At 44.9% G+C, this 25178-nt stretch overlaps 1 protein-coding gene across 1 annotated transcript in view; it reads left to right on the top strand.

Moving 5' to 3' along the window:
• The first annotated feature begins 1484 nt into the window (after nt 1–1484).
• Nucleotides 1485–25178, top strand: part of LOC126523662 (hepatocyte growth factor receptor-like) — a 66418-nt gene continuing 42724 nt past the window's right edge. The window contains exons 1-5 of the mRNA XM_050172259.2: nt 1485–1592; nt 6334–6504; nt 15692–15840; nt 18471–18609; nt 20290–20426. Of these exons, the coding sequence (XP_050028216.2) occupies nt 1485–1592; nt 6334–6504; nt 15692–15840; nt 18471–18609; nt 20290–20426 (704 nt within the window). The remainder of the gene's footprint in view (nt 1593–6333; nt 6505–15691; nt 15841–18470; nt 18610–20289; nt 20427–25178) is intronic.

Genomic DNA, 25178 nt, shown 5'->3' with positions numbered 1-25178 from the left:
CTTCCTGTAGTGACTGTCGTGGATTTATCAGAGCTGTATCATCCGCGTATGGGATAGAATGAAAACGTCTGAGCGATCTAGGATAATCGTTAATGAAGAGAGGGAAGAGTATTGGACCTATTAGCGATCCTGGAGGAACGCCTGTTTTTGCTGTCTTTAATGAAGATTATTTGCATCTAAGTACTACGTATTGCTTATGATTTGTTACATACCTACGAAAAAAAACCAAGTGCTTGTCATCTAAAACCATAATGTTCTAATTTTCCTAGTATTATACACTGTGATCTACAGAGTCAAACGTTTTCTAATGTACAAGAACACGCCGAGCGCGAACTAGGTCTTGTTAAGCAGTTGTTAAGTAACAGTGTTGTGTGTTTGAAAGTATGCGGTGTTTTTCAAGATAGCTTGTGACACGCTTTTTTGAAGTATTTTTTTCGAGGAACGTACTAATACATGATAAAATAGCTATTTGTCGATAGTTCGCTTAGCCATTAGGGCTATATGCTTTGTGTATTGCTACCGTTCTTCCCATCTTGAGCTGGTCAGGGTATGTACTCAATAGATCGGATTCATTGAACCAGTTTGCAAGCACTGGACCCAAGATGTCGATTTTGTTTTTGAGTAAGCTTACAGATAGACCATCGTGACAATCGTGACCAGGCAAATGGCTTCGCTGTAAAACACTCAGTTCCTACCCTACAATAACATAATATGTGCCACACTTACGTAATGGTTGCTCTTTACTTTTTTTGTGCAAGACATAAAAGTATGTTTCGTTCGTGCTCCTTAATTCGTTTACTTGCCGAAATTTGTACGTAGTTATTATTATGCTACATAGGTCACCTATTTTAACCATGAGCAAAACGAGAACAAAGTGAAATCAGGAACGAACGTTTCGACAAGTAGACTTGCCTTTCTCAAAGCAAGTCCACTTGTCAAAACGTTGGTTCCAGCTTTCACCTTGTTCTCGTATTGCCCGTCTTCTTGAATTTCTATCTGCCGCCTTTCCCGTGTTTTCCCTATTTTAACCATGTATTATCCACTCTGCTTAAATTCCCACAGGCAGTTGTAGTGTAAATAAATAAATAAATAAATAAATAAATAAATAAATAAATAAAATTGGGGGGCTATGACGATCGCAAACATACCATTATAATCCGCGAATAGTTGAACAATTCAAACTAATCTGCTGGTACCGACATCAGACGAAACGGGGTGTTCATATTTGGTGGCTTTTATGCACTAAGTACATCAACAATGCACAACTTCGTCGTCAAAGCTGTGAAGGGCTTGCACAGCATCTGTGCCGGAAAAAGGCTTTGTCATTGATCGGAGGGCATTTAAATCAGGAATGCTGGTAAAAGAAGTTTTGTTTCCCATAGCACGATTGTTCACTGATACAGTTGTTCATTTGGTTCGCCAAATGTAAAGAGTGTGCTAAATTATCTACCCATTTCTTCCAGTACGTGATTTCAGGTGAATCGATGAGGTTGGAGCACCTTTGGACTGACCACATTGCATCTGTTCCCATTGAGAGAGCCACAGCCGTGGATCACGATGGTTCTCACGGATATTTTCTTGCGGGAAATAGTGTAAGACTTAATCTGCTGAATTATTCTTACACTGTTTCAGTGCGTTAAACTGAAAACTAATTGTAGGTATTAAGTGTGCTGAAAAAAAAAAGATACTTGCATTGATCCTAAATTGACATTCTGAAAACGGTGTCGCAAAATAAAATAAATGTCGTATGACCTAGCAGGCCAAAATAATGTTTTTGTTGTCAAAGATCTTGAAGATTTACCTAATATTGCGTAGGCTGATAAAATGGCAATAATTTCAATCCCTGCTGTACTGAAGTCATATGTAACAATATTTTTACGAGAGGTTGTTTATCTAAGAGCCATTGGTCATGACGATACGAACGTCAATCGTATATGGAAATAGCACGTGAAGATAAGGAAATGCGGCCTGTTTACTACGTATTATAGCCGTAGATTTTTCTTTCGTGGGGCTGTCCTTGCAGTATGTTGAAATATTTACACATATTGTCTTTGTATATCTTATATTTTTTGTGCATACCTATTATAATGAGTACCGTGCGCAATACTGCGCAACTAAAGTAGACTAGGCCATCTACAATGGAAGTGATGGCTTCGGGCGAAATTCTTAAAAGAACGTGCAAAAATAACAAGAACATTAAAAGTACTACAGGTGCTTCAAACATATGAACTCGCCAAACAACGCATGTTGTAAAGAAATGGTAATCATACAAAAAGACACACAGTGAAAGAAAAACTTTTGTCGGGTGTTTGATTGGTGTCGCCATTTAAAGAGGAAGGTGTAGGCCGGGGTCAACTCCGATTGTTTTACTTAGAACACATGTGAATCTAAGAAGTTTTCTCATTAAACAATAGCTGAAATAATTTGATTGAAATTTGTTTCATTTAACATGAAAAGCTGTAGGAAAGCTCAGGTGACTGAGCGAAGCTTAGTGTTGATTTAGGGTATACAAATTTCTGCAAGAATTTCTAGAACATGCCAAGTTTTAAAAAACAAAAGCACACAGTTTAGTTTCTGACCATCTGGAGTTCTTGAACGTGCACCCTATAGCATTGTACGCGAGCGCTTTTGCATTCCACCCCCATTCCACCCCGCCTGTATCGAACCCACGACCTGGTTCTATGCAGCAGAATGCCGTAGCCACTGCGCTTTCGGGACAGCTAACTGCACTGAAAACAGATATCGCCGTTCCCTTAGCTGTCACTGTTAAAGCTGCTGAACTGTTTAAACTGTTGCGTGAAAAACTGTTTAAGATAGTTTTCCAAACATGGTACTCAGAAACCAGCGATTTATTTCGGAGCTGTTTATACCAGATCAATTTTTGGGGGTTTTTATATTTCAATTCATGCAGTGTACAATCTCTTAAACGGAATGCCTCAGTTTCATGTAATTCGGAAAAATTCGCTATGTTTTGTAAAAATATTTATGACCGAAATAAGATTTTTTTGTTGTGGTAAGTGGATACTAACTCTTACTTTTAAACGCAACAAATGATATCAAAGTTGGTACAGTGCTTGCCAAAAAGAAAAAGAAGGTTCTGCCTTTTTTTCTTTTATTTATAGAACTCCCTTTTACGATCGATGGAGTTTATGTATTTCATAATAATGTTGTTTTCCAGTAAACGAATGATATAGCTTGTCGAAAAATATTTCGTGGACTCTTGGTCTACATACATACACAAACATGCATGCATACATACATACATACGTACATACATACACACACACACACACACACACACACATACACATGCATGCATGCATGCATGCATACATACATACATACATACATACATACATACATACATACATACATACATACATACATACATACATACATACATACATACATACATACATACATACATACATACATACATAGAAGACAATGAGTAACTCCCAAACATGCTGACAGGATTTCGAAGAAACCGGTCTAAAAGATGCCATCCTGCAACTGAAGCACCAAGTAATAGACGAACCTCGAGCCATCCTCGGGCTAGATCTCAAGAAGGCATTCGACAATGTGGCACAGCAAACTATACTGCACCAAATCAGCAACCTTGGCTTGGGCAAGCGGACGTACAACTATATATGAAACTTATTAACGGAAAGAGATGTAAAAATCATGGTAGGAGATCTGACCTCCGTGAAAGTGCCTATTGGCACTGCAGGCACACCGCAGGGGTCGGTTATATTACCTATGCTCTTTAACCTGGCTCTGATTGGTCTTCCTAGCAAATTACAAAGAATCGAAGGACTTAACCACACAATCTATGCAGTCAACATCACGCTTTGGATAAACGATAGCAGTGATGGATGGATTGAACAGATACTACAAGAAGCAGTTGAAATAGTCGACAAATACCTCGAAGGCACCGGTCTAACATGCTCGGTCAAAAAATCTGAGCTGTTGCTGTACAGACCAACGCTAAAGAGGAGACCCCCCAAGAACCACAACACATAAACCTGCAAAGACATACAACTCATGACCCAAGATGGACAACCCATACCCAAAGTCGAGAAGGGTGTTAGAAATGTTCATAGACGCTAAGGGCACCAATGGAGAAGCCATTCGCGAAATCGAAGCCAAGGTTTCTCAGACGATGCGATTGATCAAGAGAATTACCAACAGGCACGAGGAAATCAAAGAAGCAAGCGTCATGAGAATCATCCAGGCGTTCGTCATAAGTCAAGTCACATATGTGGCGGCATACCACAAATGGTGCGCCGCAGAAAGGTAAAGCTAAACGGCCTGGTTAGGAAGGTATATAAACAAGCTATTGGACTCATGCTAAGCACGAGCACGGCGAAACTCCTAGAGCTGGGACTGCACAATTCACTAGAGGAGCTAATAGAAGCGCAACGTATAGCACAATATGAACGCCTCTCCAAGAAGACCGCGGGCACGCACATCCCAGATGAATTAAGGATACGCCACCACACACAACACGGAGACAAATGGGACATACCCAACGAAATAAGGGCCAAACTCATAGTACCCCCATTACCCAAGAATATGCATCCTGTACACCACGAGGGCAAAAGAAAAAGCAGGGCAAAGAAATATGGCGAATAACTACGGAAGAAACAAGGACGCGGTCTTTCTAGACGCTACACGTTACAAACACAAACGCAGCTCTGTCGCAGCAGTACTTAACCACAACAGACAATGCTGCACAAGCTTGACTATAAACACAACAGGCATCGAAACGGTGGAGGAAGCGGGAATAGCGTTAGCCATAGCGCAAACCAACGCATACTATATAATCAGCGATTCCCATACGGCAGTACGCAACACCCGAACAGCCGGTTCTCAGCTGAGGCGCTAAACATACTCAGAAAAGGCAAAACAACACGGGAAGACAGATGCGTCCAAATCCTACGGATACCAGCCCACACCCCCGACTCAACGGGCGAGGAGAACGCTAACGCGGCGGCACACAACGTAGCTCGAGGACTCACTTTCCGAGCTGCGACGAACGTGGACCCCTCGACAGGGCCCTCCGATATATGGGAATGGGAAGACAGAATGACCAGGTTAAACGGCATCACCAACCATTACAGGATGCAAAGATGCATTTATCCACCACCCCATCCACAACTCAGTGGATCGCAAGCTGTCCAGTGGCGACAACTACAAACCAAATGATACAAGAGTCCGATACTAATGCACACTATTTATCCAGATATATACACAACAGATACATGCAAAGTGGGCGGCACTTGAGCCCCACTAGAACACATGCTATGGGAATGACAGGGAATTATGCCGGACAATGAGAGCGAAGCCTCCATTGACAGCCTCCGCGCGCGATGGCAGGCCGCGCTGCTCAGCCCGAACCTGGGAGACCAATCCTGGGCAGTCCAGCGGGCCAATGACGCCGCCGAAAGGCAAGAACTCAGGGCCGTAACCTCGGCTGGTGCCCCAGCCCACTAACACGCCGGACGCGAATCGTTGTGATTCGAAATAAAGTTTTCTTACTCACTCAATCTTGGTTACTTACTATATTTGCGAAAAGTAAATTATTTTAGATATTCAGCGGCAAATAATAATCTGCTCTTTTATAAAAGGAGATGAAGTATGGCTTACAACTAAGTTGGCCAGTTAGTAAGCAGTTAAACGTGTAATCGCGCAAGCCAAAATGCACGTTAGCGTCACTGATACACGGCGTTAACCTGGAATTCCATTCAAATATGGTAATATATTTGTTAAAATAAAACGGCTTCCCGCTACTCCCCAAATTAGAGTGACATGCGGCGTTGGTTATCGTTTGAAAAGTACGGTTTTTGAAGTTTGCGCTACATTGGTAATTTCTCCTGGTTATAATTACACAGAGCTAGAGCCCGAAATGAGCTCCTATGCATAGTCGCCATGACTGATGGTATTTAGCTAAAGCGCTGCGTGACGAAAAGTTTTATGCAACGGAAGCGAGCGCTCAACAGAGGAGCGGGCCTTGCGTCACGTTGTCAACGAGATAATTTTATCTTCTACATGCTGCAATATCTATTTTCACTTTGTTTTTCGCTGCCTTCTTCCGATCCGTGTTATTGAGCACTAAGTAGGGGCAGTTTTGTGCACGTGTAATATTCTGTACCGTAAATAGGCATTCCTTATACTTCTCACAGTGCTGCCTGCTTCCAATAGCTTTTTATAGCTTTCCTTCCCCCATGAATAGGTCCAGAAAACATAATACAAGGTGTAGATTGTTATGGAGCAGAGAGGTTGCTAGGCATTAAAAATAACTATGATTAGCTGTATGCCGCCTTTGTGCAGGTTATACAGTTTCCAATAGGTTCGTGCATCGTCTACGAGGCCTGCTCGGACTGCTTGCAGAACACCGCAGACCCACTGCAGTGTGGCTGGTGTCGCGACAGGTGCGCGCATTCGCACGAGTGTCCTGAAGAAAAACGAGTCTCGGATCGCTGTCCCATAGTAGTTAACAAAGTAAGTGGCAATCTTTATCCTGTAGCGTGTTGCATCAAGAATCATGGGCGCCATCATTTTACTGCTTTACTCTCTGTTGGTAAAAGCTAAGGTGAGAAAATTTGTTTCTACCGGAGGCAATAGTTCTACTATAGAACATGGTCCTAAAAGCGTGCACTCTCATAGAGCCACAGAGGAAACGTAACTGCTGGTGTTACTGCGGTTTTCGTGTAAATATACATGGCGAATCATGAAGCTCTGATTGCGACAATCTCATCTTGCTGATTAAGCTGCTAATATCATCTAGTATTGAGCACGATGGCGAGGTGGTGCCAGCGAGGCTGCATTAAGATAGCGGTTTCATTGCATGTATTGGTGTCTATCTACTAATATATTGTAGCGCACTACTGCGTGCCACAATGTTTCATTGTATACATACATGATATGACAATGTTCCCGTCACAACAGACGGCGGTGACACACCAGCACTCTGACGGGGCGCGAGCAGTGGAATCGGCGGAATGAGACTTCTGCCCGATTGAGCAGGCTCGGCTAAAAATATAATTTGTGGACACCAGGCACCAGCCTCTGTCTTATTTTTCTTCGCCCACAATTTATGTAGGCGATGTCCCACAGAGCCTCCGCTGGCGCCAGCTATGCACGTCTCCTCGAAGCTAACGAGGAGCTTACACGGCAAGTAGCGCGACTGACAGCTGAGGCTGCTGCCATCCGAACACGGACTATTGTCGTGTCCACATGCGCTCCGCGAATTTTCCTGATTCTTGGTGGAAAATAGTGTGTGCGACCGATTTCCACGATCATCACGGATCTGTGAAGCGGTCCCGGATCGACTGAAGCTACCCACAGCCGTGAGTGACCGGAACTTATTATTTTACAAGCCCGAACGTGTCTTCGTTCGTGCGAGCTCGCCAAGACCAAAGCCGCCACATAGGCGGCCGCTGGAACGCCAGAGTGTGCGGCGAACGCGCGCTAGATGGCTCTTGCAAATCAACCCCCCGACGCAACTGCGCGTCCCGGCAACACCCTCTCAATATTCTTTTTCAGAGGGTGTTGGTCCCGGGCCCTCGCAGATGACGGACACGCGCCGCCAGGACCTTGACAACGCGGATTTTCAAGACTCCGCTGCTCACAACCTCACGACACCAAAAGAACCCAGCAACCAAAACGCCAGGCTGGAAAGCCAAAGTTAAACAGATGGGGATCGGCAGACGGTCTTCACGCTTCGGCAGAAAAAAAAAAGCAATGTGAAAGAGAAGAAGACCAAATCACTGGAATATTCGGGGACCTTGAAGCAACCGGAAAATCTAAACACAGACCAGCATACAGGCGGTTACCCCCCCTGCCGAAGGACGATTCAATGATAGTGGTGCGACCGCATCAAGGGCTACCGGTCAAGAACCTGACTAGTCCACTACTGGCGGACGCCGTGATTGCTGCATGCAGCAGGCAAATATTAGGTGAGCAATTTCTGCTCAGAATCAAGCCGGGCTCCAACATCTTTATCGTGTCCACGCCGCACCAGACAGTGGCGGACTGCGTGAGACGCATTACAGTGCTAAACATCAACGGCCGGTCTCACTCGGTCAACGCCTACGTAGCGACAAGTGACGGGAGAACCAAGGGTGTCATTCACGGCTTGGACCCGCACAGGAAGCCTGAAGCGTTTAAAGCGAATCTACGCATACGCACGCAAAGGGTTGAAATTCTCCAAGCGCACATGTTCCGTAACACTAAAACGGCCATTATCACCTTTTTTGGAGAGATTACGCCGCGGTACGTCTACTACAATGACGGAGAACTTGCTTGCTACCCCTACAAAATCACCACTCAGGTGTGCAAAGTGTGTCACCAAATGGGTCACCGATCGGACGTATGTCTCCAGCCGGACACTCCAGTACATATGTCGTACATGTGGACAACGTGACCCTGTAGCCGGACACGAGTGCGTTCCCAAGTGTGCAGCGTGCGGATAGAGCCACATGACAGGTGACTGAAGTTGTAAGAAACGCCTCAAACCCCAAATCAAAAGAACGCCGAGGGCTGGCGTTGAATGGACTACCCGGAAGGACAGCTCTACGAAGCCACCTCAACGCCGACGTTGGTTCAGTTCCGATGATCGAGAATCCGCATCGGATCCCTCCCCGGAGGTATCAGGGACTCGCCGTCGATCCATATCCAAATCGCGGACACGAAGGAACTCCAACGCAAAAAATGTACCTAATTCCCAATCACCAAAGTCGCCTAAATCTGGTGCTCCTGGCACTCTGACCAAGCAAGCGCCACAAGATAACACGATAAGGTGAGCACGAGTCGTTTTTCCTACTGCTCCTGTAACAGAAAATCCCGAATATCAGAAGATCATTAACGAAAACAAGCTTCTCTACGAGAGCTTGGCAGAAATCAAGCGAGAGTTGGCCTCTCTTAAAGCTAGTCGCTGTACCGAACCGACAAAAACAGCACATACTAAAGTAGCAGGCATGCCTCTCAAGGTTATAACTACACCGAATTTTATGAAGGTCACACTCCAACAAGTTGTGCATCAATTACAAACTATGCAAAATTTTCAGCAGCAGGTGTACGCAGAATTTCAAAGCCTAAAAATTTCCATGGCCAGTGTAAAGAGCCCGGTTCGAAGGCGAGCCAGCACTAGCCCCAGTGCTCAATCTAACCGCCGTCCGAGGCCCATACCAACCTCGGAATGCGAAAGCACTATTCATGGCGAGTAGAACGCGAGCACATCACGAATATCTCGAAATTTGGCAATGGAACTGCCGCACCTTCCACAAACGGGCAGGTGCTCTAGAGCAAAACATTAACACGGCGCCAGTCAAACCTGATGTCGTTTGTTTGCAAGAGATTGGTAACAAGCCGGTCACATTGACTGGCTACCACACGATATCCCACCCAGACTACTCTAAGGTCGCGACGATGATGCTCAAGAACATAGCAACCAGTATAGATAATCTGGCGATTAGCAGCATCAACCACCAAATCGTAACAATACACCGCAGAAGCGTAGCAAGGCAAAAACCATAATCTCGAACGTGTACAGTCCACCTAAAGAAAGGAGGGCCGATTTTGAGGCCCTCATTCGGTATGTCAAGTGTCACTCTGGCACCCAGGATCGAATACTGCTTCTTGGGGACTTCAATGCCCCTCACACTAGCTGGGGTTACCGAACAGAGGCCCCCAAATGCCGGAAGCTCGAGCGAGCGGCCGAAGCATATAACCTCCAGCTGAGCATTCTCCCTCAAAACCTGACGAGATTAGGTAACATCGTCAGTGCGGACACCTTTCCAGATCTTACATTCACAAATAATGTCGACGATGTGTTCTGGACGAATCTAGGAGAGAATCTAGGCAGTGACTATTTCATCATCAGCGGGTCGGTACGCTCCCCGAAAAATTCGGCGACCCTGTGGCCATGTGGTAATCACGAACTGGGTAAATTATCGCAAAATTTTCATGCCGGAAATATCACCTGAGAACGCTGAAGAGTGGGCAACGCACATACTAGACGCTCATAAAGCAACATCTAAACGGCTAGCGCTCACAGCGGAAACGCCGGGAGTTGACAACCATCTGCTACATATGTGGGAAGCCAGAAGGGGGCTACTAAGCGATGGAAAAACGGCGCTTTAACCGGAAACTGCGCCACAGAATTGCTGAAATATCCGAGCGGGCAAACGCTTACGCACGGCAGTTAGAGGCAGCGAGTTGGCCGAGTTTTGGCGACTCACTTCGCGAAACGTTACCCACCTCTAAGACATGGGCGATACTTCGCAGCATAATGGAACCAGGAAAAACAAAAACGGCCAGTAACCGCACCCTTCAAAAACGTGCCGGAGAATTTTCAGGAACAGATCAGGCCCTCCTCACTAAGCTTAAAGAGAAATACGTAGAAGTAGTCACTCCCCCAAGCATCTTGCCATACAAAGGGCAAGAAAACGTGGTGCTGGACGCCCCGATACCTAAGCAGAACTCTTTGCGGCAGCGCAAGCTGCGAAGAGAAATACTGCTCTAGGACCAGATCAGCTCACAAATGCTATGATCCGGAACCTGAGTGACGAGCACCTAGAACAGCTTACTCGGTATTTAATGAACAGATATGGGAGAGCGGCGTAGTTCCACAACAGTGGAAGGAGGCCAAAATCGTGCTTACTCCGAAAGCAGGAAAACCTCATGATCTACAAAATCTTAGACCGATATCCCTACCTCCTGTCTTGGCAAATTATTTGAGAAGGTGATCCACACACGTCTCACGTCTTACATTGAAGACCGCAACCTATTTTCCACAAACATATTCGGCTTTCGCCAACATTTTTCGACACAGGATGTTTTCCTGCTACTTCGCGAGAAGTTCTTTGCAACACCACGGTTGGTGCAGAACATCTCGTCCCAGCTCTTGATTTGAAAAGCGCATTCGACACTATTTCACATGAATTTATCTTATCTAAGCTAAATGACATCGGTTCTGGAAAAAGAATCTATGACTACGTCCGCTCTTTCCTGACCTCTCGCATCGCGACAATGGCATCGCGACTACGCGCTCAGACCCTTTTCCCATACACAATAGATGTACACCGCAAGGGGCGATACTTTCCTCCCTTCTTTTCAATATCGGCATGAGACGCTTAGCCGAAACACTAGACGTCATACCCGGGCTAGTGTACGCGTTATATGCAGACGATATCACCCTATGGGCAATCAGCGGCTCTTTAGGACAAAAAGAACAAATCCTGCAAGAAGCAGCGACCGCTGTTGAAACTTTCGCTCGCAGCAGCGGGATGACCTGCGCTCCCGATAAATCAGAATTTATCAGGATCCGAGGTCGAGGCCGTGAAACTCACGAGCCGGTGAACATATTTTTAAGGGACAGCTGGATAAGGGAAGTCCAGAAAATGCGAGTCCTCGGACTGTGGCTGCAAAGCAAGAAAAAAGTAGACCACACCATTAAAACTCTTAGGACTACGGTGAAAGAGATCTCCCGTATGATTCGTAGAGTAACCTATCACCGAAAAGGTTTCAAGGAAACACAGATGATCCGGCTCGTTCAGGCTTTTGCGCTAAGTCGTCTCACATATAGCCTCCCTTTCCAGGAGCCCACGAAAACAGAACTGAAGGCCCTAGATGCGCTGATCAGAACGTCGCACAAAGCGGCCCTCGGCCTACCATAGGGAACCTTTACTGAACGTCTGCTGGCCCTCGGGATTCACAATAACTACGAGGAGCTACGGGCAGCGACGTTCATATCTCAACGGGAGATATTTAGCTTAACCTCCTCTGGCAGAAAATTACTTTGCCGCATAGGTTACCTTGCTCGTCCACAGTATGCGGGAGAAGAACTCGAATCACTGCCCAAGGTCCTTCGTGAAAGGACCACAACCTTCCTAATGAAATGATCTCCTCAAAGAAATAGCCCTCAGTCCCCAGTGACTACGGAGCATCTTACCAAGGCGGCGATCAGACTTGCAATGCAGCAGAGGGTGCTAAGAATATCTGGGTCCGGACAGGCCGCCAATGGAAACTGACCCTTGCAACGTTCAACACCCGAGCCTTCTCGAGTGAGGCAAGCTTAGCAGGACTCTTCGAAGAACTATCAGACATTGTTTGGGATATTATCGGCCTTAGTGAGATTAGAAAATTTGGTGAGGCGTAAACACATTGCTGAATAACGGCCATGTCCTCTGCTATAGAGGTCTCCCGGATAAGAAGCAATACGGGGTGGGATTCCTAATCCATAAAGACATAACGGGCAACATGGACGAATTTTACAGCATCAACGAGAGGGTAGTAGTAGTCGTAATCAAACTCAATAAAAGGTATAGATTAAATGTAGTACAAACCTACACTCCAACGTCCAGTCACGACGCTGAGGAAGTAGATCAGTTTTATGAAGATGTCGAATTAGCGATGAGAAAAGTGCAAACGCGGTATACAGTAGTAATGGGGGGACTTCAATGCAAAAGTGGGGAAAAAGCAGATGGGTAAACAGGCGATTGGCAACTGCGGTGTCGATTCTAGAAACGCTAGAGGCGAGATGCTGGTAGAATTCGCAGAAAGGAATAAGCTGAGAATAATGAACACTTTTTTTCAGGAAACGTAGCAACAGAAAATGGACCTGGAAAAGCCCTAATGGTGAAACAAGAAACGAAATTGATTTCATACTTTCTGCCGATCCCAGCATAGTGCAGGATGTTCAAGTAATAGGTAGGGTAAAATGTAGTGATCATAGGTTAGTGAGGGCCAGGATCCACCTGAATTTAAACAGAGAAAGAGTAAAATTGGTCAAGAAAACATAGGCCAACTTAAAGGCAGTAAGGGTAAAAGCAAATTTAGGCTGGTACTTGCAAACAAATATGCAGCCTTAGAACAGAGAGATGATGATGATGACATAGAGGTAATGAATGAAACCATAACGAGGCTGGCTTCAGAGGCAGCGATTGAAGTGGGAGGCAAGGCACCAAGGCAACCAGTAGGCAAGCTCTCCCAAGTAACAAAGGACCTGATAAATAAACGACAAAGAATGAAAGTGTCCAACTCAAGAGATAAGATAGAATTCGCGGAATTGTCAAAACTGATCAACAAGGCGAAAATAAGTGATACTCGAAACTGTAACGTGAGAAAGACTGAAGAAGCCGTAAAAATGGACGCAGCCTGAAATCAGTGAGAAGGAAACTTGGCATAGGACAAACCAAGATGTATGCGCTAAACGATAAGCAGGGTAATATCATCAGCAATCTGGAAGATATAGTAAAAGCAGTGGAAGAATTCTATACTGACCTTTACAGTACCCAGATGACTCAGGAGCGCTCTATCCAAAACAATAATGAACAGTATACAGAAACTCCTCCTATAAGTAGAGAGGAGGTCAGAAAGGCCTTGCAAGGCATGAAACGGGGAAAAGCGGCAGGAGAGGATGTAGTAACAGTCGATTTAATCAAAGATGGAGGAGACATAATGCTAGGAAAACTGGCGGCTCTCTATAGGAAGTGTCTATCGATTGTACGGGTCCCAGAAAACTGGAAAAATGCAAATATGCAAATGCAAAAAGTGGGATTCTGCTCAAACATGATCGAGAATACACGTGCAGTAGCTGACCTAGCTGGCAATCAGTGCATACTCGGCTGAGGACTCGCTTTTCCAGGCAGACATGTAGGCAGACGTGCCTTTGTGTTCAATACGTTATAGAATAAATGATAATGTACAATCTACAGCGATGAAGTTTTTTTAATAAATAAAAAAAGCTCTGCAAAGCTCTGCAAAGGTCGGCAAAGCTCTGAGCAAACTCGCGCTTCGCTTATTGCATTTAGCAACCATTTATGTTAAAGCGTGTTTGGGGGATAGGGGTTGTTGCCATGATCACCATGTTGTTGCCATTGTGACCATCACCATGCCATGGTTACCATGTTGCGTACGTCCTGAATCTGAAACTACCGATCATTCTTTTCCAGATTGCAAAGACGCGGTGTTCTTTTGATACATGCTACAAGGGACACTGAAAAAAACATATAAACATTACACCGTACTCTATGGCTTTCCAACCATTAAAGAAACCCTTACGCCCCTCCTTATGGCATGTTTATTCTGTTGGGACTAAATGGTCTTCAGCACAGTTTTGATGTGTGAGGTGCACGCTGAAATTCGTAGGTCTAGGAGGTCCATTTTTTCCGCAAAACTGCATCGTACACCCGTGAGTAGAAGTATACGGACCAGGGATTGCGCGATAAAACTGATTTTATCCTCTGCCTGTGAGCGTAACTTGAAATTAAAGATTGCAATCCAAACTTGGCGTTGCGAATTTTCTAGTGCACTCGTCAGTTTCCGTTTATGCCTGTTAATTACGAAGAAATTCTGTTTTTACTTCTACTTCTGTTATACTTTTGCTCACGGGTGTACGTGAGTAGCGTGTATGTGATGCAAAAGCAGCCCCCGTGGTGGGTGTTTTTATTAAATGAATGTGTTTATTTACCCGAATATTAAACACCACCACTGAAGCTTGCCAGTTCGCTTTTTCAGTGGTTATATTAACCACTGCCTCAGAACAGTTAGAACATTTCCCGCATTATCTTTATTGATATCAGCGTTTCGAAGGTCGATTATTGTGTGCACTTTAGGTTCATTCTTTTCTACCCTCTTGTCCCATAGCGCGCATAACGCCTAGAGCCGCTTCTGGGGGCGTCTTAAATTAAATTAAATTATGGGGTTTAACGTGCCAAACCCACTTTCTGATTATGTGGCACGTCGTAGTGGAGGACTCCGGAAATTTCGACCACCTGGGGTTCTTTAATGTGCATTTAAACCTAAGTACACGGGGGTTTTCGCATTTCGCCCCCATCGAAATGCGGCCGCCGTGGCCGGGATTCGATCCCGCGACCTCGTGCTCAGCAGCGCAACACCATAGCCACTGAGCAACCACGGCGGGTGGGGGCGTCTTTCGTTAGACTATAGGTAGCCCGCTGCCGCGTTAGCGCTGATTGCCGCCGAAATGCATTACGACACATACTCCTCCCCTATGTTTGTGCAGGTTCCTAAATCTCACACCTGGTGACGGGAAGGTGCATGTGCACGTATGTTGAGCAGCGTTGTACGTATTTAACCACTGTACTTCGAAGGTACTGCGAAGCTTCGCGGAATGCGGTTGCGAAAGAGCGTTATCCTTATGGATTCTCCTGATTTATGCACTGCTCGTGCGTACATCCGACGTGGCTTTAGATACTTCGCTAAAGGAAACACATAAGGACCTACCTTGAAGCTATAGAGCGGGATAACTGAACCATGGCACATCTCACTAGTATGTAACATCAACAAGCATGCATTCTTTTTTCTCCTGGTGTACGCCTCGTTATCGTATGCTATTTGTCTTACAAAGATGCTATGGAAAAGTAGAGGTTCATAACGGTCGAGATAGAGTAACTTGCGGGCTGCTTAACTTTCTCGTTTACAAAAAATGACAAGGACTCGAGTTCAGCACTTGCGACACCACACTAGACTCATCAGCAATCATCGTTCAACGGTGGTGGTTTCGCCAAGTCGTGACGAAGCGAGTCTGTGTTGTTCTTCTGTGACCAGAGAGCGTGCTCCGTAAAATAGCCTACGTCAACATCTTCCTTCTAAACAGCGTGAAACCAGACAAAACACACAAGAAACAATGTGTTATCACATGATCTTCTATCTCTCAATGCAGGTGCGTCCGAAGAAAGGTCCGACTGCAGGAGGCACCTTGCTCAACATTGAAGGCGACAATTTCGCTTCCGTTATCTATAACGCTGAGAAGAGCGTCAACGTTACCGTTGGTGGTCAGTCGTGCGAAGTCATCGCGTGGTCTACGGGGCGGTGAGTATACGCCATCGACGTGTGTTTAAATTTGATGTCACGCAATCTGATGAAAGCAGTGTAACTTCTTCAAGTGGGCGCACGCTCTTGCCTACATGTACGTGTAGCTCGATAACCGTTTTGCCATTATTGAAAGCATCGCCACTTTCTGCAACTCTAACACTGGTCTGTGTGTTTACACGTGTCGTAGTTAGAACTTTTTTTTTCTAAGCTGACCACTCTTTGAGGCACAACTGAGAGACTGAGAGGCTGCGATACTTTGAGCTTCTACACGGGTATCTGGGTTTCTTCACTCTTATGTGGTGAGCCGTCGTGGTAGCTCAGTGGCCTTGGCGGGATGCTGCTAAGTACGAAGTCGCGGGATCGAATCCCGGCCGTGGCGGCCGCATTTTGATAGGGGCGACATGCAAGAAGGCCGTGCACAGGGTGTAGGTTAAACGACGTCAGGTGCTCTAAAGATCCGGCATGCTTCATAATCAGATCGTGGTTTAGGTAAGTAAACCGCAGAATTTATTTTTGTATTCTGCATTTCATTCGAATGAGTCTATGTTAAGATTAACTACTTGACAGCCGCGACATTCTCTAAGCGTTCTTGTTTTCTTCATCCGCTCGAAAGTTGTTGATGCATACGTTCTCACTTTCTCAAATAACTTCGCGTACTTATCGATTTAGGTTTATATGTCCGTCATTCATAAGGAGCACGAAAAAAAAAACACACTATCTGAACTACTTTGCACGAATAAATTTTGTCAGTAGATACAATCATGGGAAATATACTTTCGTCCGCTCGCTAATATGCTTTTCACATAATGTGCCGTTTAAATTGCATTTGCCTCAGAAACAAATATCCTCGAATTACGCAGGGCACATAACCCTCTTCATTATAACTGAAAACTGGATCCCGGCCACGGCGGCCGCATTTCGATGGGGGCGAAATGCGAAAACACCCGTGTACTTAGATTTAGGTGCACGTTAAAGAACCCCTGGTGGTCGAAACTTCCGGAGTACCCCACTACGGCGTGCCTCATAATCAGAAAGTGGTTTTGGCACGTAAAACCCCACAAAAAGAAAAAAAAATACTGAAAACTGATAAGGACAGTCCTGGTAATAGCTGGTCTCATTCACCAAGCTTCTAAAGCCGAGTCAGAAGCCCTGTTTTCTCCTTCTGTGGCAGACAAGGTCAGCGCGCAGAAAATATTTGGCCCTAAGCTTCATGAAGTGCAAAAATTCACGTTAGCGGAGCGAATCGCAGTGTTCATGCCAGGGCTATTCAACACCTAAACATACCGCACGTCACGTAGCGTGAAGTGCGGTATCCTGTAGTTTTGTTTTAACTTTTGTCGTAGAGGCACAACAACGTAGTTAAATAGGAAGAAAAATCTATCCATTAGCGCTTAATCGCCATGTCCTTTCTTGCATTCATTAAATGCGAAGCATTTCTTGGCGGGCATTTGACAATTTGACAGTATCTATCTAGCCACCGACATGTTGGCGCTCCCAAGATCCTTTCGTTAACTTGGTATGTACAAAAATTGGCATAGTATGACAAGAGTGTATGACAAACGTAAACGAAAGGTAATGACATGAATTTCATGAGATGCGTGTCATGTAGGTCATGAAACAGCCGCCTACGTCTTGGTGCTCTCAAGGCCATTTCGTTAACTTGGTAGGCTCCCCGCACACTGCTTCGCATAACATCGATTTCCACAGGGCGTGGGATCTGCCGGCTATTTTGTTTATTCCGCTTTCACGTTTAAATGGAGTAACTTTCTTTTGCTCTCACCCGTTTATGGGCTGGTTGGTGGGCGTACTCAGGGAAACGTTCGTTCGTTCGTTCGTTCGTTCGTTCGTTCGTTCGTTCGTTCGTTCGTTCGCTCGCTCGCTCGTTCGTTCGTTCGTTCGCTCGCTCGTTCGTTCGTTCGTTCGTTCGTTCGCTCGCTCGCTCGCTCGCTCGCTCGCTGGTTCGTTCGTTCGTTCGTTCGTTCGTTCGTTCGTTCGTTCGTTCGTTCGTTCGGTCGTTCGTGCTGTTAGCTTTCATTGACAATCATCGTTGATGGTTTCTTCACACTTTTCCTTAGTGTTTCTACTTTTACCTATCATTTCTATATTTATTTATACATTTCTACTTTTATATTTATATTTATATTTATATTTATACGTTTTTAATTTAAATGAGAGCCAGTGGATAACTTCTCCTCTTTGTTTGTTGTCTTCGTATAGCTGTTACTAATAAAGGTTGAGTCCCAGTTCCCTCAATTCTTTTTGATCAAAAATGATGCACTACTGGATCTCAAGCGCGTGGTGCAGGTGATGCCATGTCAGACTTACGTGGAAAGATGACTACTATTTCCATAGTAGTCATTGAACTGGGAGGGGGGTGCAGAATAGGGCATCGCAGCCGCGTTCTAGGCAATACACGGAATGTCAATTTCACTTTACACATCTTATGCAGTAAGGAGGCTGTTTCATATATGATGGAGTTGTTAAACGTTTGCTACCCGACAGGTACTTGGGCATATCTCAGTCTACGTAAGCTAGACTAATTCTGATGACAAAATTGGTGCCACTGCTACGTACAGCTTGCATCGTTTCACTAACACAAACGTTGACAAATATTCCATTTCTTGCAGTATTCAATGCAAAACACCACCTGCCCACAATGGCTCAATAGCAGACATTATTATATACGTAAATGACGTGGCCAGCAGTGAGCTGAGGAAATACGATATCTTGGATCGTCATGTCATTCCTTCCGGCTTCGAATATAAGGTAGGTGATAGTTTCTGTTACACATACACATATATGCGCATGCACATTCTGCCTGCGGTGCTCGTATACGTAACTGTTTCTTAGGTTTACACAAGGAGAAACAACAAATTTGTTATAAAATCAAACAAGTACACTGTAGCATCAATTAAACACATTCGTTACAAAGTAGAGGAGAGTCATTTGTGGGAGAGGATTCGATGGGCAGTAGTAACGGACCAAACTTTGAAATATAGCGCGAGGCAATAGCATATAGCTGATTCAGGAAAGGTGGGGCACATTATTCAGCTCATCACCGGCTCGACGGAAGAAGGAACACTGAAACATGTCCCTGGGAGAGACCGTGTAAGGGATTTTTCGCAGACTCACAGTTTGGTGGCTCTTGTTTGTGACAATGTGACAATGGATCAATCGCATGCCCGCTTGTTCGCACTGCCTGGCTTAAGCGAAAAACAAGAACATCTCGTTCTCTACGAATACGCCGCTAAATGAGTGTAATTAAGCCACCAGCGCAAGCTTTATTAAGAACCATTGCCCGTGAAATACCAGTAACTCGAAAGGTGTCAGCCCTGCTCATTACTGAATGCGTTAAAACACATAGGAATGCTTCATTTCACGAATTTTACATTCAGCCTGCACTGCTATACAATTCAGAATATTTTCACTAGAGCGCTTGGAGTGTTTTTGAAGCATTGAATCAACAATTCACCACATTCGCGTACTTACGTTTTTTGGATGAAGATTGCTGAATTATAGGTACTCTTTATTGATAAGTCGTAATCAAATAATCTAAACGGTAATCCGCAAATGCCGTTACCCTTTTGAATGAAGGCTGACACGCCTATGCGTCGAATAACGCATACGCTCGCCGTCGTGTTCCTAAGGATATGGAGCGCAAGGACAAGATAAAGCTCACAGGCAGCATTATACTTTAAGTCTTCAACTGCCCCTGATCCATAGTGTTCTCTAAAAACCCTTACTCAAAACAAAAGAAATTCAAAAGAAAGAAAAGAGAACATTTAAGATTATTGTTGTGAGCCTTACAGATGTCGCAGACATTATGTCCGGCGGGAGACAACGCATGGTAGCTCTACCGGTTGCTGCTGACTGACTATTCGGGTTATCAGAGACTCATCAAATCACGAATTCGTTTTCTCTTTATGGTGACAATGACGCCATTTGAAAAAAAATAGCCTGATACTATTCTTGACCTGCCATCTGTGGTGAATAAAAATGTGTACATTTGTATACATAGATACTGCTGTAGTGTCGGGCCACTCGCATTTTCCATTTCCCTGCCCTATATCGTTCATATATTTGAGAAATAACATTTACCTTCGGGCAATATTTTGTGGTAATTTATATTCTGTAGAGCGTAGCGAGCTTCGAAATTATCAACCAAGAATGATTAATAACGCACCATATCTGTGCTAAAATTCAGGGTCATGATTTTTTCGAAAAGTAAACAATCGCAGATTTTACACAGTTTACTCGGGTTTACCTAATTTTACCGGTTTCTACTCGAAAATAAAGTTAGAAGAGGTAGAGTTGTACTTATGAAAGTACAGAGTCACGGGAGGTTGTGTGACGTAAAATAATATTTCGCTCCCATAGTGAGTAAAAATATTATCTTTTTTTCTTGTAAAGTGAGTAAAAGTATCATCTTGTTGCTGTTGTTGTTAGGACGCAAGATTGACAAGCATATTTCCGAATCACGGGCCTTTGGCCGGTGGAACGTCTGTCATGCTTCGTGGCACGCACCTCGACTCTGGGTCCAAAATAAAGGTGACAATCGGTACGAAAGAATGCAAAGTAAAAGGGTGAGCTGAAATTATAACACACGTTTCTTTTCGTACAGAGTTTAATACAAAAATGATGCAACGAAATGTTACTGATCTCTAACTAATATATGAGTGTGCGAATATTCGGAACTTTTGAATAGCGAATCGAATATCGTCCTATTTGATTCGATTATTTGATTTTTATTTGAGGCAGATTTCAAGTTCGAAGTCTTTGCATGTGTAGATCTCGCTGTCTATTTTGTCCGTCTCGTTAAGACTTTTGATCGTTTACTATTTCAAGTATCTTCCTTTTTGTCTCTAAAAGCAAGTAGATTTTTTTTAATCTTACCAACGCTTTGTCGCCTACTCAAAAGAAGCTGATCGCTTTTATTCCTGATCTCCGGAATACCCAACCCTATGGCATTCTGCCTAACTTGTCGCTCGATATCACGGTATTCTTCAATATTTTCTACCTCCGAAATATGGGCAATGCACGTGGTTTCTGTGATCGCCAATACTGCTGGCGTGGAACCGGCTGTTCCAAGAGCAAGGACGCCACGATGACTGATGCTGCGACGACAGCCCAGTATACCGGGCTCGCGAACATTGGAGTCACCGTCATGACAAAAGCGGAGCTGATGGGCAGACACGCAGATGGGCTTCGAGGGCTAGGCCTGCAGAATCGCTCTTTGGAATAAGACTCGCCATCCCGGCACTGCCAACCTCGAAGCCGTCGTCGCCAGAGCGGTTTGACATGCCAGCATGTGATATTCTATTCGCTTGGAGAGCTAGGCCTACATCACGAATGTCGCCAAAGAAACTCGCCGTCCTTGCCTTGTGAGCATCGACACGTATGTGCTGCCGGTGTTTTGTTTCATGACATTTCTTTGTGGGCTGCCATTCTCAAAAGTCTGAGGAATAATGTCAAGAATATAAAACATGGTATGAGCAACTTTAGTGAGAGGATGGTGTGGCAATACGTACCCGCATATACCATATGTAATATAGCAGAGTGTGGCATATAGCATGCACACACCTAAATAAATGCGGAACCTCACGGCAACGGCGACTAGAAACATTCGCTTGGAGTGTCCGTGCAATTGCTCTTGCAATAATAAAATGATCATTTGTTTGAGGTGTTTCGCAGACATGGCATAGAAGGGACAGCATCTGACCAGACCTTTGTGAATAAAAATTTAATGGTGAAACATGGCATCGTAATTTTCTGAGGGCGATTTCTAACTTACGCTTGGGACACCACTGATTGTCCCAAAGGAAAAGGAAATTATTTTGGTATGTTACTTGGAATGTCTGTTTTCCAGAGCGTCTTAAAAGAGAAAATTTGGTAAATCTAGCAGCGGTGGTATAAGTGGGCAGAACAGACATGACTAGTCCATCTAGTGACGTACGCACCAGTATGTCGGCCTTTTGATTTAGAAACAAACCACGGTGACCTGATACCCATATCAAGCGCATGAGAAGTGAGGTCGAAAGGACTGATGTTTCTAGTACACTCAAAACTGTACTGTCTGAGGATGAGGTGTGTGCTGTGCACACTGCAAGGCATCGGTCACTGTTAGAGCGGTCGAAAAAGTTACAGAAAGTTTTCGAAGTGATAAAGCAATTGCTAATAACTCTTCCTCAAATATGGGTGTAATTTCAGGACGTCAAAACGAATGACCAGGACAGCGCCTCAGAAAAAATGTCTACACCCGCTTCACACATTGATGCATCTGTTGTTATTACAATGTTCATTTTCAGTTGCAATAAATGATCTTGTAATAGGCCGCCTAAATGTCTAGTGGGCAAGGATTAAGCATTGGAAGCAAATATATCATCATATTACATCTTCATAGCATTATTGGGCTTTTTGGAGGGGAATGATCTCTCGTATTGGAACTTTATTGCTTCTCTAAAGGCTGAAATTCGGGCGAGATTGCGAGAATGCATACTTGACTTGAAGTGGAAAGAAACTCGGCGACAGATGAAGGAAGACCAGACAGAACGAGCGCTATCATCTGTTCCCGCTTTTCTTGCGTTTCAAGCATTGGTTGTAGTTGTGCTTGCACAAAAAAACCTGCCGATTGTGCAGACGAGACCACATTTCATCAGGCAACGCATATTTTTCCTTGTTAAGTGTAAACTGTGATCGTCTCGATGAAGATTCGTAAGTGTTTAAGTAGTTCTTTATTGTGACAATGAGGAACCTGCAAACAAGTGTGAACAATCTGGCTTCTTGATATATTACATTATTAGAAAAAATTTTGGCAAGTCAAGACAAAACCGCAGAGCATCTCGCTCTAGAACAACGAGGGGGTTAATTTTGTGTGCTAGCCCATTAGAGAATAGGAATCACGTAAATCCCAATATGGGTTGAACACACGTACGATAAATCGTAATGAGTGTTTCCTTACATAGCCTAGATCAGCGTTGAACGACTTTGCAAATCATGGAAACAGCACCCCCTTCCTTATACGTAGCATCTTCGATGTGGTTGCGCCAGATAAGGTTTGAATCGTATATAATGTCTAGGTATTTATTAAAGCCACGCGGAGGCATTATTTCTTTACGGCATTAGAGAGAGAGATTAATACGTGTACTTAAAGGAAATACAATCGAGACACTCTTCATAAGAGAGAGACAGAAAGATAGCAAAGAGAGGAAAGGCAGGGAGGTCAACCAGACGAGCCTCCGGTTTGTTACCCTACACGGGGGAAGGGAAAGGGGGAACAGAAAAAAGAAAACGGGATAGAGGGAATACTCTGTGTGCACGCAACAAAGCGCCTTGAAATCAGTCAAGTTCAAGCAAGTGCCCCGCCGATACATTACGCGGCCGTCATTCTGCTGTCTGAAGCTAATCTTGGTGCTTTCCCATAGCTGGTCTTCACCTGTGAAGACCAATGAGCCGGTGGGCGTCAGCAGTACGTTGTAGTGCGTGGCAGTATATCGTTAAGCTAAACCCCAACCTTTTTGACTTCAGTGCGAATAGAATGATGTGGGTGAGCCATGAAGCTTACTCGAGACTTGCAAGTACTGAATTGAGAGCATCCAGCACTTGCATTGCACTTCGCGCTGATGAAGTGTGCAGGTATTCAAGAGCTTTCGAAAAGTATTCAGAGACCGGAGCATTACAACGACTTGCCGGTCTTCTTCGGGCAGTTTGTCAGGAACCCGCGTTGTGCACTCTACAGCGGTGCGCAGCTGTACCACTTGACGTGGCTCCGGCTCCGGCTGTGACATCGCTTGTGGCATCGGCTGTGGCTTCGGTTGGGACTTCCGCTGTGACTCTGACTTTGGCTGTGACTTTAGTAGTGCGGACCAAGTTGTATTGGTCTGCGCCATGATCTTGTCCGATTCAGATTCGATTCCGCCAGGCCTAGGGGGCAAAGGAGGAGGTGTCGTCGGATGGGGCGTACTCTTCACAGAGGCATCAGCGTACTTTCAAATCCGACGGCGCCGGGAGCGTCGCTTAATAACGGCCACAACAGCTTCCCGACTAGACGAACTGTCTCTCGCCATCTGCTTCATGACTGCCTTTTCTTTCGTTTTGGGGCAGTCCTTCGAGGAAGCATAATGGGACCCAAGGCAATTTGTGTATTCGAGAACTGTGGCTGCACAGGAGTTTGCAGCGTGAGCAAACTCTCGTGTTCTCGCACACGGCACTTACGTGTCCCAGCGTCACACTATTGCGGTATTGGAGTGGCCTTGGGATAAATGGTCGCGCAGGGTGCCTAAAGTGGCCCACCTTGACGTGCGAAGGGAGAGTCTCGCCCTTGAAAATTATTTTCACACAGCGGGATGTGCCGAGGTGATAGTCATGGGTTATGGCGACACCATCAATGGCAGGCTTCACTAGAATCAGCAAGTCAGCGCTGGAAATGGCATCGTCCACGTCGTAGATGGCACCAGCAGTGGAGCCACAGTCCAGGGGGATTTACTGACATACGAAGATTCTCAAACCAGTGTTTAAGTTCTGACAAATATGATTGTAGCTTTTTATGTAATGAGGGAATAGCACTCGCTGACGCAAAGAATGCAACTTCGTCTACAGAAGTACACACTTCTACGTTATCACGCAATTTAATTGAACTCATTCAAATATTAAACAAAATAGGAAAAAACTGAACCCTGTGGAACTCCTCTGGACTGGCTATATTTTGACGTCTAAACGCGCGACTTGGGAGCAATAGGATTTTCTATCTCTCAGATATTCATAAATGCACTTTGTAATATATCGAGGAAAATTCATGCTCTTTACGATATTCAAGGGAATGACGTGGTCTACGCGGTTGTATGCCTTAGCTATATCAATAGAAGCCAACGAACCAAGAGAGAGAGAGAGAGAGAGTAATATAGGAAGGCAGGGATGTTAACCAGTCAATAGTCTGGTTGGCTACCCTACGCTGGGGGAAGGGAAAAGGGGAAGCGAGAGAAAGGAGAGAGAAGGTGTAGATACGTGTACGGACAGCACTTGAGTTAAAACCAAGTTCTGAGAAAGCATAAAAGTGCCTTCACTGCCTTCTGAGCCGATGATCGGTCGTGACGGTGCTCAAGTAACGTCTGTTCCCTCAGAGGACGATCATCTAATTTCCTCAATGTGTTGGACAAAGATTGTCTTTGTGCTTGGAATTGAGGACAATGGCACTATAAGTGTTCAATGTTCTCGCATCCGCAAACATCACATGCAGGACTACCAGCCATTCCAATTAGTGCTCAGTAGGCACTCGTGAAGGCATCTCTAAGCCATAACCGACACAGAAGAGACGCTTCACGCCGGTGTAGACCGGCTGG

The sequence above is a fragment of the Dermacentor andersoni genome, chromosome 6 (genome assembly GCF_023375885.2).
Source record: "Dermacentor andersoni chromosome 6, qqDerAnde1_hic_scaffold, whole genome shotgun sequence".
NCBI classification, from domain to species: Eukaryota; Metazoa; Arthropoda; class Arachnida; order Ixodida; family Ixodidae; genus Dermacentor; species Dermacentor andersoni.
This window is presented reverse-complemented; position numbering and strand designations above follow the sequence as displayed.